This window comes from Tauraco erythrolophus, chromosome 1 (assembly GCF_009769465.1).
Source record: "Tauraco erythrolophus isolate bTauEry1 chromosome 1, bTauEry1.pri, whole genome shotgun sequence".
NCBI classification, from domain to species: domain Eukaryota; kingdom Metazoa; phylum Chordata; class Aves; order Musophagiformes; family Musophagidae; genus Tauraco; species Tauraco erythrolophus.
Window position 1 is genome coordinate 68,424,183 of NC_141465.1, and position 16,263 is coordinate 68,440,445.

A 16,263-nucleotide genomic window follows, 5' to 3' on the forward strand; every position below is an offset into this window, starting at 1 on the left:
ATTTCTCTTGAAAGGAATTTTGTATTCAAGACTCAGTTTTATGCTTTTAAAATATTAACTTTCCAATCTCTTGTGACCACAAGAATTTTAGCTTGCTTGCTTTCTTCAAAGAAAGATATAAACCTATATAAACAACAAAGAAAAGCATTAAAACTATATATCCCTTTGTTCTCTCGTACAGTATATTGTTTTCTGATTGCAGTAGAAACTGCTAATTAACTAGAAGCAAAACCATATGTTGAAAAATCCTGTCTCTTTTTTTTTTTCTAACCACTGCAATTATCTATTAAATTCTTTTGGACTAAGTTCTCATGCTACACCCCACATTTGATAAATTCATATTACAAGAATGTGTACACACTTAATAAAATATGTTTAGAGTGACAGCTATGACGGATAGAAGTAAGTATGAATAACACTTGCTTTCAGGGTACATTGCAAATCTTAAAAGTCTATTTACTAGAATTAATAGAAAGAGGAAAAAATACTTTCAAAACAGAGGAAAAAAGAAGAGAATCCCGAATGCCCTGAAATGACTTCTTAAGGGTACAATTGGCAGCTATTTAAGGAGCTTATTACAAACTTGAATGGACTATTCTTTTTCCGTGTATATGTGGGATGTAAAAGGTACATTCCACAGGTGCCTCTCCCACTTTGCAGTAAGAATGGTAGACACTGTGTATGGAGGTTGTCAGTTTGTTACTCAGCTAAGAGGTGAGACCACTTTGTTCTGCATGACCTCCCTTTCCTAGCCAGCTCAGCAGCAATCCCCAAAGGACTCACCCAGTGAAGTAACAGGAGACATTATTCCCTGCAGAAAGAGAATCAAACCAGCTACATGGACATTATAAAATGTCCTCAATGCATCTCAAATAGATGTAAGACTTGGCTCACTGTCCTGTGCTGAAGCCCAGCTGAATTTAAAGAGCTCACCTCTTGCAGACACTTATCTACAGACAAGACCGTATTCAGCAGCTCCATTGGTAATAACTATTAACTCCTGTGGATCAATACTTATACGTAAAGTATTTGTACGAACTCAACATTTTAATTAAAATACTCTTCATAGAAAGTATTGTCTTTAGTACATTACATACTGCCACGGGTTCTCCTTCTTTCATCTTAGGTACTATATGTATAAAACAAAAAATCACTTGACCTAAGAAAAGCCTTTCTAAGACAATTCTCATCTTTTCAATAAAATTTTATCTTGTACTTCAGTAATAATGAACAAATACTAGCTGCTAAATGGAAAAACTTGTTTCAGAAGTATTACACATATACCTTTACAACATATATCTTATTACCAAAACAGCAGTTATAAAAGGATTAGTTGTAATCTTCCATTGTCTATAGTACTTATCCTTAATCCATCATTTTTTCCTGATAAAGCAGTGATCTTTAAGTATACACGTACACAAATGTTGACATATACTATGTCAACAATCTGTACTGAACATTTTGAAATTATTGCAAACCATACATTAGACATTGTATTTTATCCAGCTGCCTATAGAACATGAATTTACCTTGCAACATTAACAACATCCACCTGAAGAAGACAGTTCAGCTCTCTGCTTACTGATACACAGTCACACCAGGGTTAACCGAGCATCTTAAGTTGAGATAAGGTATTCCCTTTCCACTGTCTCCTTTCTTAACATCCTCAGGTATCAGGCATTTACACATCTGAGCACATGCTGACAGCTCTGCTATTTGCACTATTCTACTCCATGGTCATCTAAGTTGGTAACATGCAGCTTGTCATGCTTCTGCTCCTAAATGTGAGGTGCCCCATGAGACATTTAACTCTTCATTATTAAAGTTCATTATGAAAAATACAAGAGAAAGTTTACACAGAAAAAGCTTGCAAAACCCAGCGTTTAGATAGTATAGAATAGATAGATAGATTCTTAGATAGAACAAGAATGCAATAAGAGGGGACAAGGTCATGTTTACCTATAAAATTAGAAGGAATAATACAGGTAGAAGGAATAATACAGGTAGGTTAAGAGGTTTCAGTTTTTCCTCTTGCAACAAAGTCCTAAGCTAGTGTTATTACCATGACTTCCTCTTTCGCTTGGGAACAAATCTTGAAAACCTGATGCCACTGCTAAGATTTACTGTACCAGTAGATATTTTATAGGGCGAACTCTACAGCAGACCACAGAAAGGTCTTTTCTTATGAGGCTCTTAGCAGCTTCTCCCTGTCATTTGCATGAAATATCATTTCACTTAACATGTGACTGCAGGCAGTCAGACAATGAGTTTTGAGCTGTTGCTGCCAAACCCTTGCTGTGATCAGGAATCTCGTACGCGGCCAAGTAGCACAAGCAGTTTTCTGAGGAAGTGTTGTGTCTCCAGAGATGTCCGTGTTCTACAAGGCTTTTCATAGAAAAGTCCATTTCCTTTCAGTCAGAGCAGCCGACAGATAGAGTTACATATTTCATAACCTAAGCGGCGTTAATCTGGAGAGCAGTCCATGCATAAAAGCTGTGGGCTTCATTTTTATCCTTCCTGTAAATCTGTACTCCTTAGGCCTCTTTAATATACTTACAAAATAAACAAACAACGGACTGCCTCCAGTTCCCTCAAAAGCAGTTTCCGAAGAATCCAAAACAGTCTTTGAAATTTTAGCCCTTGAAAATTAAGTTAGCAGCGAAATCCTGTCTTATGACACCTTGAACAGCACTAGAAATATCACAATTCAAGGAAAATTACAACACTGCCCATCTTTGGGGTATCGGCAGTCGATAATTTATCATTAGCAAAGCGTATTTCACAAGGGGATGTACGCCGGCATCTGGCTAGTAACATTTCTGCAGTTTGCTATGCCTATAAACCTGCACAAGGGCTTATAAACACAATTTTACACAGTTAGCTTGTAACACTGCTAGGAAAGATGTCAGGGATGTCTTCAGCCCTTTGAGATTCCAGCAGTTCTCAAGCACAAAAAGGTCCCAGTTTTATCAGTATCTTAACAGTGGCATTATTTTTACAAGTTTGAAAAGTTATCACCCTAATACTTATTGTTATATTCACAATAGTTAACACCTTTTCATATCTAACCAGCTGGGCTATCTCCTTCATTTACAGTGATCTCTTTCTAAAGAATTAAAGAAACAAGAAAATCCTACAAGAACAGCCAGACTTAAGGAATGGCCGCTTCTGGCTTAATATGCATAGAATGATTGTTGGAAGGTAGGGGAAACAAACATAAAAACCTCCAGAAAATCTACTTCCAGACTTTTAATTAGTAAAAACGTGCTCCTGCCAAACTGATGCTCTGGGATGTGCTTAGTCCTCCCCCCTGCACCAGATGCTGTTTGTTCTGATGAGAATTTCTCACATAAACTTCACTTTGCGCAGAAGTTCAATGGGCCACCAGGCCACCAAGAAGCACACCACCAAGGAATTTCAAAAGGAGGAGCAGATGTGAAATTAGTACGTAATTATTAGTAATAACAGTATTCAAGAAAGATGCTATCAAGGAAGCCTTAGCACCATACAGTTTAACCCACACAGTGATAAACAAAGAAAACAAAGCTGGCTGCCAGCTTCACGGTTCTTCTCCCTGATAAACTAGGGGTTAACAAGTACAACCAGGAGGTCTCCTCACAGCATTGTGTTTCACATAACCTCTCACAGGGAGTAGGTCCTACAAAGTAACTAATAGCAAAGCCCTTTACAAGAGGAACACTCTTTCTCTTCATGTATGTACAGTAAACAAAAGCACACACACGCATGAAGGAACTCTGCCATGATTCATTCCAAATGTGAATTGAGCAGGGTCTATGCTGAGTTGCACTGAATGCTATAAGTGAAAAGAATGCGAACTATAGCTTGAGATCAATGTTTAATCAGTGTTATCAAACTTGTGTTTCTAAGAGTTTTTAATCTGGGAGAGCCATATAGCCCAATTTGAGAAAGACATAAAGGAGATCTCTTGATTTATACAATCATTCAGGCTTGAAGAGATCTCAGGAGGCTTCTAGTTCAACTTCCTGCTCAAAGCATGGTCAACTCCAAATTCAGACAAAGTTTTTCAGGGTTTTCCATGGCCAGGTCTTGAAAACCTCCAGGGACAGACTCCATAGCCTCTCTCGGCAGCCTTTCTCAATGCTTCATTATCCTCCCAGAGACTATTTTTTACTTATATCCAGATGAGAACCTCTCTGTTCTCATTCCAATGCTGGGTCTCTTTCTCCTCACTGCCCACCTCCCATCCGTGGGAAGGGTGGCAATTGGGTCCCCACAGCTTTCCCTCCTCCAACTGAGGAAGCCCAACTCCTGTAGCCTCTCTTTGGGCATCATCTCCAGCCTCAACTCTTACAGAGGCCCTGCTGGACCCACTCTAGTTTTTGAGCCCTCACCCTAGGATAGCCAGCGGACCCCTGCCACCACCCCCTCTGGGTCATGCTCCCGCTGGTGCAGCGCCAGGGTTGCCAGCCTTCAGTGCTGCCAGGGCATCCTGATGGCTCATGTTTAAAATGCTGCCTACCTGGTCCCCCAGGTCCTTTTCAGAAAAGCAGCCCCACAGCCAGTTAGTTCCCCGCCCACACTCTTGCAGAGCATTAGTCCATCCCAATTGCATAACTTGGCATTTGTTGTTGAATTTCATGAGGTTTCTGTCAGCCCATTCCTCCTGCCTGTCTAGGTTCCTCTGAATGGCAGTCCTTCCCTCAAGTGTATTGACTGGTTTCTCAGCCACAGACTTAATTAGGGTGTACTCATTAACCACTGCTCTTTGAGCTTGATGATCCAAGCAGTTTCTCACCCACGCAGCAGCCCATCTGTCAAAACGTAACAACTCAAAGTGGATACAAGGGTGCTGAGGAAGACTCTGTTAAAAGTCTTGCTCAAGGTGAGGTTAAAGACATGCACAGCTTTCCCTCATTCATGCATCCAGTAATTCACCACAAAAATACATTGGTCAAGCACAATTCATTTTTCTTCAATCCATGCTGGCTACTCCTTATCACCTCTTTCTTTCTTGTGCCCCTAAGTGCATTTTAAGAGAACTGCCTCCATAATTTTTCTCCCAGACCACAGTGAGGTTGACCAGCACTCTGAATCATTATTCTTGCCCTTTCTGAAGATGAATGCAATATTTGCCTTTCTCCAGTCATCATGGTCCATCTCTGATCGCAAAAACCTTTCAAAGATGATGGAGAGCAGCATTGCTATGACATTGGCCAGCCTCCTCACCACTCTTGATGTAGTTCATCTTATCCCAAAGGCTAGATTTGGGTCAAGATTCCTCAAGAGATCCTTGACTTGATCCTGACCCGTTGCTAGTCATTCTCCTCCTATCTCTAAACATATAGGCCTGAGAGATGCTGTCAGAGAAGACTGAAGGAAAGAATTCAAGTGTCTCAGTCTCATCTGTGTTGGCTGCTACTAATTCATCTAGCCCGTACAGCATAGGCCTACATTTCCCTTGTTTATTCCTGTACTGCTAAAGCAACAGAAGTTTTACTGGCGGGCCTTTGATGTCCCTTGCTCCTTGTCCCTCAGCTCCAGGTGTGCTTTGACTTTCTTGAAATCATCCCTACATGTTTGGGCAATGTTCCTATATTCCTGTCCCTGTCCCAGCGTTCACTTCCTGCACGTTGTCTTTGTACTGTGGCTTAGCCACAAGCTCCCTGTTCAGCCAGGCCAGTCTCCTGTTATGTCTATTCGTTTTCCAGGATGTAGCATTCCTGTGCTTGGAGGATGATATCCTTAAAAACTTGCCAGCGCTCCTCACCAGATTTACTCTTCAGAATTGCCTTCCATTGAATCCCACTTACCAGTTCCCTGAATAAGTCCAAAGTTTGTTCTCTTGAAATCTAGGGTCTGTACCCTACTCTGCTACTTGCCTTCCTCACCTCTGTCATGATCTTGAACCCCACTATTTCATTCCCTAAGAGATCTTCAACAAAACCACAATTTTTATTGAGCAGCCCACTGACAACACTACCATGGCCTCTAAGAGGACCAGGATTAATTGCTGGGTCTGCTTAGCACCCTCAGTCAAAGTTCTGGAAAGGCTGCAAAGACAGTACATTCAGCTGAGCCAGGGAAAGAGAGCACAAGTGCTTAGGACAAACCTCTATGTAATTATGGAGTATTCCTCACACCAAGTAGTATCTTGAGTAGTATCCAGGAATTAGCATGTTCTGCCAAAATTATACATGTTTTCAATTAAAACACAGAACATTGCACTCTAAGATACAGCAAAGATGAGAAACAAGAGGACAACACCCATCACAGAATCTGCATCCATACAAACCAGGAAGTAATTTTCTGATGAAACACAAAAAGCACTATATAATTCATCTAATAACTACAGTAGGCAGCTGTCACTAATCAACACTTATTGAGACTGCATTATAAGCTGTATTTTCCTTTTCTTTAATTAAATACCAAGTCTGACCTTCACACCATCATGTGTCAATGTGAAAAATCACTTAGCAGATAAGGTAGACAGGTGCTCACCTTGGGATGCTTGTTAGGTAGGTCAGCACGTTCTGGAACTCCTTCTCAGGGATCTCGCCGAAAGCTGGATAGTCTGGAAAGGTGATAACAGGACATCCATTTCTCCCTCTTCCACCTACAAAAGAAACAAGCAGCAGGCGTGTTTACATGCAAATCCCTTTACCTAGCCTGCAATTTCCCAGTAATGAAACTACTGTGTTGGGTTTTTTTTGGGGGGTGTGGTTTTTTTTTTTTGTGCAGGGGTCATCAGTGTGGATAGTGTTTATTCTGAACAGTCTAGTCTCTTTTTCAGAGCTTTGGAAGTTTTATAGGAAGGAACTTGTTACACCATATTAGAATTTTTTTTGTACAAGTGTCTTTGCTCGTGTGAACACAGTTCTGACACCAGATGGCAGTGCATCTTTCTTTTGTTAAATGTCAACTGTATGTAAATATAACCAACTAGGAGGAAGAAAGGAACTGATTTAGAAAAAAAAAGTTATTTCAGAATTAAGTAGGCGAATCTCTATCTTGAACTGAATTCAACCTTCTTACCAGTCTGAACTAATTTCTACAACACGTCCCTGCCCCAATCCCTTCAGCTAGTGGCTCTCCTTCCAGGACAGTCTAAAAGAAGCCACAGAACATTAAAAGAAATGGAGGAAGGTGTTTCACATGAGGTTTCCTGTTCAACTTCTCAGATTACCTGCAAAAGGTAAAGCAGAGCCGAACATCTGTGCCACAATATGGCTGCTGATGAGCTAGATACTATCTGTATCTTTTCCGGCATTTGCCTCCCCAGGTAGAATTCACAAATTCAACACTTTTTAATGTACTTCACGCACATTTTTTATATACAAAATGTCTTTTTTTTTAAAAAAGGCAACGTTAATGTTTCATGCCTTATGCAAGTACATTTTCATACAGATAGGGTGGGCAAAGGACTTGTGAGCTCAGCAACTGCGTGAAGTTAACAGGGGGTGGCAGGGACACATTGCTGGAGAGTCATCTTTGCTTGACAGATCAAAAAGAGAAGAAAAACAGCACGAAATGACTGTGGCAAAATAATAAGGATATTTTTTCCAGCCTTGAAATCTGTCAATTGTGCGGAAATCAGCTGTAAACTGTACTAACACCACTGTCTCATCATGACAGCAACAGTGATTTGTGAAAATTATAGTGCACTATTACCCATTTCAAGTGTCTTTACAGCTAACCTCACCAGAAAAAGAAGATACATATTTGAGCTTAAATTGATTTGATAAAAGAAACCACTATTTCCCTCCAAAACCACATGTAGTTAGAAGAGCTCAAATAGTATCCTTATGTTAGTTTGTGGTGAAAATCAATCTACCAGCGTACAGGCAATATGGTGCTACCACTGTGTGGCTCTTGAAATCAAACTACATCAGAAAATAACATACTCTGGATGCATGTAAACAACAACAAGAAAATGCAACTATTATGCAAATATCACAAGTTTGCAAACATAACCTTTACAACACATTCAAAGGCAGCAACGTGAAGTCAAGGGAGTTAATTTTAGCTATATAAATGTTCACAACGCAAATGTAAGTTAAAACCAATTTTGATTCTATTATTTTTTGTTTTACCCATGCTCTCAGGACCAAAGCATTTTCCTCTCTCATTAAAAACATTTTTCAAGCATGATAATGTTTATTTCTGTTGCTCATGAGGTGTTCTGCTCTCTGTAGAATATCTATTTTTAGGTACAATTATATATTATTCGCTCTATCTCCATTTGTTGCTTGCTTTGTTCTACTTAATTTCTATAAATAGGACGTACGAAACAAAAGAACAACAACAATAGGCTTGCAGGGCACTTCCTAAAAGCAGAAGCCAGGACTACAACCCTCAGGAAGTTCCCAGACCACGACCGATTGTCAAGGGCAAATAGAACCAAGAGCCATCCTGCCTTGACATTGCCTATTAATTTTCAGTTTCTAGCACTGTCATCCATGATTATCTTGGGTGGAGGTGACTCTGTCCTGCCACATGCTATTAGAAGATCGTTGTTCACTGATTGTCTTTTTCTCCAGTATTTTCCTGCTGGGACACTTAAGCACACACACACACCTTCAAAATGCTGCTAAACTGCTTTTCCTTATCAGGACCTCGCTGCTGACAAGACTTTAGGGCAGAGTGACCTGAAGCACTATACATAATGAATTCCGTAAAATTTCAGCTTTAGCATCACCGACCTATTCAGCTTTAACATTACTGACTTTCTATACTGCAACTTTAAATACATGGCCATCCGTAGGAGACAGGCCGCTCTACTGAAGCAGCCACTACTCACAAATGAGCATTTGTCACAGTAAGCTACAAAAAAAGCCTGGGAAATACAACAAAGTAAAAATCCTACATGTAAATTGTGTTTGTATTAAATAATAGTAAAAGCAGTAGGTGGGTTCACTTTTAAAAGTGCCCTTATTTCATAACGAGCCTCATGCAGAAAGGAATTATTTTTAATTTTTTTTTCTTTTATTTTGAATCACTTTTTCTTGCTTCACCTTGGCAAAAGCAGCGGTACACAGTTTATTCCTAAATTAGCTGTGTAAAATGTAATTTTCTTCTCTTCTCCCAGAAGTAAATCAAGCCATAGAATTTAAGGAGATGAGATAAAAGGAAAAGTTTAGGAAGCTAGATTGGGTTTCGTTGTTCGTTATGGTTTTAGTGAGAGAGAAGGCATTCAAGTGACAAAAATGAACAATTTTACTTCTCTCATCCTTCTTGAAACACTGTTTTAAGGCAAAAATTAAAACCCTTATTAAAACCAATCCACATAATAACCTTCCAGCATCTCAGAATTATATACGCCCAATTATGAAAAAAGGACATGAAAACTTAGATTAACTCTAAGTGCCACAACTCATGAAAATAATTCCATTTGTACAGAGTAATTTTTAAAACAAGCAACTGGAATTTTAATCACCATCCAAAAAAGTAGTGATTTAACTGTAATATTTTAATAAATTCAGGTCTGTTGGTAGAGTGACTGTATCTAAATTACCTCAGTCATAACCACTGGAAAATCACCTCTTTCTCCTTCCCTTCTAGCTCACAGTCCCGAAATTTCAGCCACAGCTGTAGAACAGCCTAAACTTATTTGCTGCGCAAGTGCTGTCCACAACGGCACACACAAGCTCGCTTTCTAGGCTTAAGCAGGGAGTGCCCTGATCTATACAATTGGAATGTAATAGTTTCATGTGTTCCTAAGACAATCAACTATCTCTCTGAGAACACAGAGCATTTTCTTAGTCTAACCTTAGTCTTTTTTTTTTTTAAATCTCAATTTCTGAAAGGATATTAAACCCTCTTATTTCTGTTTAAAAATATAAACACTGTTGTGACTATGCAAAGGCAAGGTTGGATGGGGCTTTGAGCAACCTGATCTAGTGAAAGATGTCCTTACCCACGGCAGGCGGGCTGGACTAGATGATCTCTTAAGGTACCCTCAACTCAAAACATTCTGTGATTCTATGAAAATGCTGAAAAGCATTCAGTATTATTTCTTTTTGAAATATTAAACAAATGCGACTTAAGTGCCAGATTTAGTTTTTGTTTATTGCAAAGAGCAGAAGAGACTGCATCGCTCCTTAAGAGAGTACAATCAGTCCCTACACGTTTTACCTGAAATGATTCCCAAGAATTACTTGAGACTCCTATAACATGCAGCCGTAAGAAACATTCTCCAGGTAAAGGATTATTACTTTTCAGTCTAAAAATGGAAACACAATAGAAGTAAAGAGCACTGAAGCTTAGGTCAGCAATTAAAAAAACAAAACTAACACCACTATAAACTAAGTAGATCTGCTTCCATCCTACTTCCATGAGCCTTCATTAAAGGAAAACTTTGTTATTAACTCATTTATAACTGACTTTGGCAACCTATTAATTTAACAGATTTAGAAGCAAAGAAAACACAAATTGCCTCTCTAAAATGGAAATTTTTCACTGGACAAACCTCTGCAATTCTAGAAAACCTCTGGTTAGGTGGAGGTTCTTCTAAATAGATCTATGCACCTTGGTCTAAGGCCAGTTTTTACAACAGCAACAGCCCTGCGTTTTGGAGAAACGTACATTTTAAAAACATATTGAATCGCATTAGCTCCACAGGTCAGGCAGCAAAATGACTTAACTGCGCTTAAGAAATAGCACTTTGTGTTCCTAATTTTTGTATACAATGGTTTAAACAATGGCACCAACCGTTAAAATTATGTGGACTCAAGAGCATTGCAATCTCGTGTATGAAAGGAGTGGAAAAGTGATCCTTGGAAAACTAGCTGTTCTACTGTGAGATTGGCCTGGTAAAGTTTACCTTGAGTCTAGATAATTTAGCATGTATTCTTTATATTCTGCTACATCTAACTTTTCCCATTACAGCTGCAATCTCTTTTGGGTTTGTTTATTTTTTTTTTTTATTAAGCAGGTAGGCTGATAGAGAAGTATCAAGCCAAGGAAATTGCAACACTTACACAAATTCTACTCAAGAGGCATACCAGTGACTTGATATCTAAAAACAATCTGAAAGGAGAAATAATTGTATTCTTTTCAATTTAAAATGGCATTGACAGAGAAAATTACAAAAACTATGAATTGTACAGCTGCTGAAAACACGCACACACATGCACATACATATAGAGCAAAGGGTAATTACCCACAACCCTGTGAAAGACATTTAGTGAAAGCTAGGTTTTTTGGTACGGCCAGCAAAATTTGGGAGCAGAAAAGGAGATCACTCAGACTTCCAGGAAAAAAAAGAGTAGGACGTTATTTTGTAACATTGCCCTAATTATTCTGCTCCTGTTTGCATAAGAAAAGAATTCTCAAAAGCACTCTGCCCAACCCACAAAAAGGAAGCAAGGTAGATGGACATAATTAAATGACAAAAGAGTAAAGAGGTAGGTCTTCTAGCCTGCATCTATAATGCAAACAAAATGGTATTCAGATTATAAGAAAAAAAAAGTGATCTCTATGTTGATCAATATCCACACACAAGATTCAAGAGCATCATCCTTGTTAAGAGGCTCGAATCTACAACTTTGGTTCAAAAGACCTAGCTTAAGTAAAAGTAATCTGGTTTGCAGTCATGCGAAAAGTGAGGCCTTGGTGTGAACGAGAGAAAAGCTTACTACGCATACTGGATTACTGTTGTGTTTGTTCATCTGCTATGTTTTCATGTTTCTGAAAAACAGTTTCTCCTTTCTACTTGCATAATATGTTTAACTAGAGTACTCAGAGTATTTGAAATTAGATGTCAACTTCAAGGAGGTAGTGGATAAAAGCTTCACTGCATATCCTTTGCAAAGAAAAAGAGAATCAAGGGGAATTTATTAAAATATTCTTTCCTTGAAATGAGAGAGAAGTTTTACTTGCGTAACTTCACAAGCTGCCTTGTGCCTAGGCTGATCAGCAGCAAGTATACTGGCTTAGAAAACAGACTGCAATAACTAAAGTTGAACCTGAATGTATTTGAACTGGAGATCTCTTAGCCAAGGATTCATTTTTTTCCTTTCTCTTAAATAGTTGTGTGTTTTTTTTTTTTAATTTCTGCAGTGAATATAGCACAGTGAATATACAACAGCAGTTAAGCCTACAGCTGTGCAAGACAAACTGTGAAGTAATACCTTTTCCACTGTCAATACACAACATTTACATTGAACATGTTATAATGGGCAACAAAAATCAAGTTGATATTTTTAAATAACTGATGCAATGTATGTGGCACAGAATCCACTCAGAAGTTCTCAAACAATTTTATAAACAGACTCGGCATCTGTGGATACTTCAAAGGGAATAGTTGAACCAGTGAGGTATTTTCAGGTCATTTCCATCGTGGGGAGCAAGAGCACAGAGAGTGAGGAGAAGCTTATTATTTAGAATGGTAATTTAAAGGGCCAAAGATATAAGCATTTTGAAAGCTAGTGCCAACGCTAACTTTTTCAACTGCAGGAAAAACAACTGTGAATCAATAGGGAAATATGCAAGTAGCATGAACCCATATTTGTATTTCCTTTAATGGAAATATTTTGTTTGAAGTTGTTCAATGCATAAAGACATTCAAAGGAAAGTGAGTTGAAATAATCGGTTCAGTACTTATGGCGGCCAAGAGTTTCATTTGCACATCACATAGTTTGTACGATTTAAGATGCATATAAACATACACACCTGTCTGTATGCTCCTCTTCATCTACATTTATTTTAACATACCTGCATACAGCAATGGCAGATAGTTGCAAAGTTGGGTATGAAAATCATACAGCAAGTTTCCAATCAGGGAAAGAGAAAAGAAAATACTTATGAAAGAAAATATTAAAAAAGTGATTACGCAAATATTAATTAAAGGAAGAAAAAAGTAAGACAGGTGAAACACCGAACCATGTAGAGAGGATGTTTAATACAGCCTAGCAACAACAAAAAAAAGAGTAATGACAATTCTTGCAAAGCTAAGGACCTTGTTCCACAGAAAAACTCCAAGGGAAAAAGTAAACAGCTGGACCTGAGGTAAAAGATTAACTTTGGGGTTATAAACTAGTTATGCGAATGATGGATTAAAAACCTCAGCCACAGTTTACCCCTCCATTAGATTTAAGCTGAATGCACGACTGCATACTCACTGCTGAGCAGGAGCTAGAGCCTTCAACATCTGCAGAAGTAGCTAGCACCTTGATCTAATTGTACTTTGCTCTATTTATCCACAAACTGAAGCATTAATGCAAGTTTTCGCTTTATTTTGTTTTGTTTCAAACCTAGATTGGCTGTCCCTGTAGCATTTCCATCATAATCTAACAGAACAAGACACAAAAAATTTTGTATCTGCAGAGGAAAAGAGACCAAGACAAAGAAGCGACCCCGATTTAGACCAAAACACAGAAAGCCGCTCAGGAAGGGCTACAGCCTTTGGCCACAGAAGCAGACTAGGTTTCATTCACTGCTCAAGCAAGTGTCCCACAAGACCTAGATACATCCTATTAGAGAAACTAAAGTAATTCTCAAGTATATGCCACATTGCTGTTAAAAAGACAAAAACTAAAAACTGAAAGGCACCGAAGACATTACACAATTCACCGTACCTGCAAAGATGCCATCTACCGAAAGTATTTATAATCTATAGACTTTCATTTTAATGAGTTTTATGCCAGGTCCTAAGATTCTATTTCCAAGGCAACTTAGTAATAAGCAAAAAAGTCCCTGTCACACACACACAGTGAATGTCTTAAGTGGCATTCTAGCAAAGCCACTCATAAGCACAACTGCAAAACCAAACAAATTGCACATAGAACGAGTATCGGAATATCAGCTCTGTTCCTCTGTTCATAGAGCCCATAACACCACTATCTGGTACAGCACAGAAAATTAACCATCAGTGTCCTGCAGGAGAACATTAGGATAAAAGAACTGAAGTCTAAAGTGAAATTAAAATGCCTAATAGTCAAATTGCCCAAAAATAATAAAACACAACAGAGAATATAGTCACTGTCTACAGTAATGCAGCTGTCCTACTATTTCAAGCAAACAAAACAGACTTCTAATAGACATAAGGGTGAATAAATAGAAGAAAATAGAATGAGGAACGGCTGCTCTTACTAAGCTCCACTGCACAGTGGATGTAATGAGTGCTGAAGACGCTTGTGGCTGTGCGAACCCAACCATCTTAAGATGTGAACAATCTTCAGCGAGACTCAAGGAGATTTTATTCATCTACTGTAGCCACCAGTTTTCCCCCTCACTTCAGAGGGGCAAAATGTAAACCCCACTTACAATTTTCTAGATAGGCTGATTCTTGCATAACACTATTATGAGTGATTTTCTGCCCCTGGATAAGAAAGAAGAGCTTGGAAAGTCGAAAAAATAGGCTGCCAGAAAAGAACTGTAGCTTAAACACCATCATCTCAAATGGAGCATGAACAGCCAACTTCATAAACAAAATTATCTGATTTCCAAGTGCTGCCATCATCCCACAGAAAAAACAGTCACTACTGCAGACTCACACTTAGTTTAAGCTTGTGTGGCAGGAATAAATCATAATTAATGGTTAATTATGAGTACAACAAGACTCAATGAGCTCTTGCCAAGCAAAACAGTACATTGCTTCATTCCCCCCTGACTCTTGATCTGATGCAGGGAGGGATTCAATGGAAGAGGGAACAGTAATAAAACCCAGCTTCAGCCTAGAAAGGTAAATCTCCTTTATGCTGAAGGAGGCAGGGCAGCTCTGCAAAGCTACTGATGCTCTCCCTCTCTACATACTGGAGAGAGGGCAGAGCAGTAACTCCAGCAAGTTTGGTGCTGCACACCTGACAGAGCTTCACAGGCAAGAGGGCAGAAAACAAACTCAGAAGCTTATCAGACGCCTGCCATACAGCCTGATCAGCGAGCAAAGGCACTATCTCCTTTTATCCATCAGTAGCCAGCTGTGGTTCCAGCATTGAGATGGACCAAGCCCAGCAACCGACACCTGCACAGCACAAACACAGGCCTCTGTCACCTACCTGGCACAGGTTAACCAGGGGCACCAAAGACACTCTGCACTGTGTGAGCACAGCTGTGCTACTTTTGGAGGTGGCTTTATGCCTAAAAGCAGGTTCCTTTGCAAAAGGCAGATGGTGATACCAAGTCAAAAACTCCATCCAGAACTTGGTGCTACACATGCCTGACCCCTCTTGCTGAGGCTGTAGGGGAACATGCTACTGTGGTGCTCGCTCAGACACTGCTTTGGTCAAGTACAAGGTGTCAGTTTGGACTTCAGAATCGAACCTGACAGCAGAGCCAGCGGCAGGATAGCCTGTGGGCCGAGGACTGCAAGAGCACAGCAACCACCAGCACATCCACACTGCACTCTCCAACTTCCAGTGAGGGCTCAGTTAGCTCAGAGAGCTCTAGATCAGTGTTCGAGCACTGTCTCAGCTCCAAGCACTGAGGAGGTCAGAGTAAGTGCCCACAGCTCTGTTAGCACTGCCTACAAGAGATTGTACGTTCCTTCACTGGGGTCATCAGCACTTCATATTTATATAGCACCTCTCCTACAAAGACAGGCTGAGAGAATTGGGGTTGTTCAGCCTGGAGAAGAGAAGGCTCCAGGGAGACTTTCCAGCAGTCTTCCAGTACGTAAAGAGAACCTACAAGAAAGCTGGAGAGGGAATTTTAAAAGGGCATGTAGTGATAGGACAAGGGGCAATGGCTTTAAACTGAAAGAGGGGAGATTTAGATTAGATCTAAAGAAGACTTTTTTTACAATGACGGTGGTGAAACACTGGAATAGGTTGCCCAGAGGAGTTGTGGATGCCCTGGAGGTGTTCAAGGCCAGGCTGGATGAGGCTTTAAGCAATCTGGTCTAGTGGAGGGTGTCCCTGCCCATGGCAGGGAGGTTTGGAACTAGATGATCTTTAAGGTTCCTTTCAACCCAAACCATTCTATGAGTCTATGATTTTTCCTGTTTATTCTTCTATCCTACCCTCAATTCCATCCCATTATCCTGGATACTGGAAAATTAACTATAATTAAAATTTCCTATTATACTGTCTACGTTTAGCCTGTATCTGAGGCTAAGCAATAGCCAGCTGGTCTATTACCCAATGACACCTCCCCTCTCAAGAAGGGGAATTGGGAAAAGGCAGGAAGACTCGTGGGTTGAGATAAGAACTATTTAATAATTAAAGTAAAATTAAAAAAAAAAAAATAATATATACGGACAAGTGATGTACAGTGTAGCTGCTCACCACCCCTTGGCCAATGTCCAGCCCATTCCTGGCCAATGATCCCAGAGCAGAAAAGTCCCAA

At 39.6% G+C, this 16,263-nt stretch overlaps 1 protein-coding gene across 4 annotated transcripts in view; it reads right to left on the reverse strand.

Moving 5' to 3' along the window:
• MCF2L (MCF.2 cell line derived transforming sequence like) overlaps positions 1–16,263 on the reverse strand; it is a 168,206-nt gene that overhangs the window by 51,808 nt on the left and 100,135 nt on the right. For all 4 annotated transcript variants that reach the window (XM_086610782.1, XM_086610768.1, XM_086610764.1 and 1 more), the window contains exon 3: positions 6,481–6,595. In XM_086610782.1, coding sequence (XP_086466908.1) covers positions 6,481–6,595 — 115 coding nt within the window. The remainder of the gene's footprint in view (positions 1–6,480; positions 6,596–16,263) is intronic.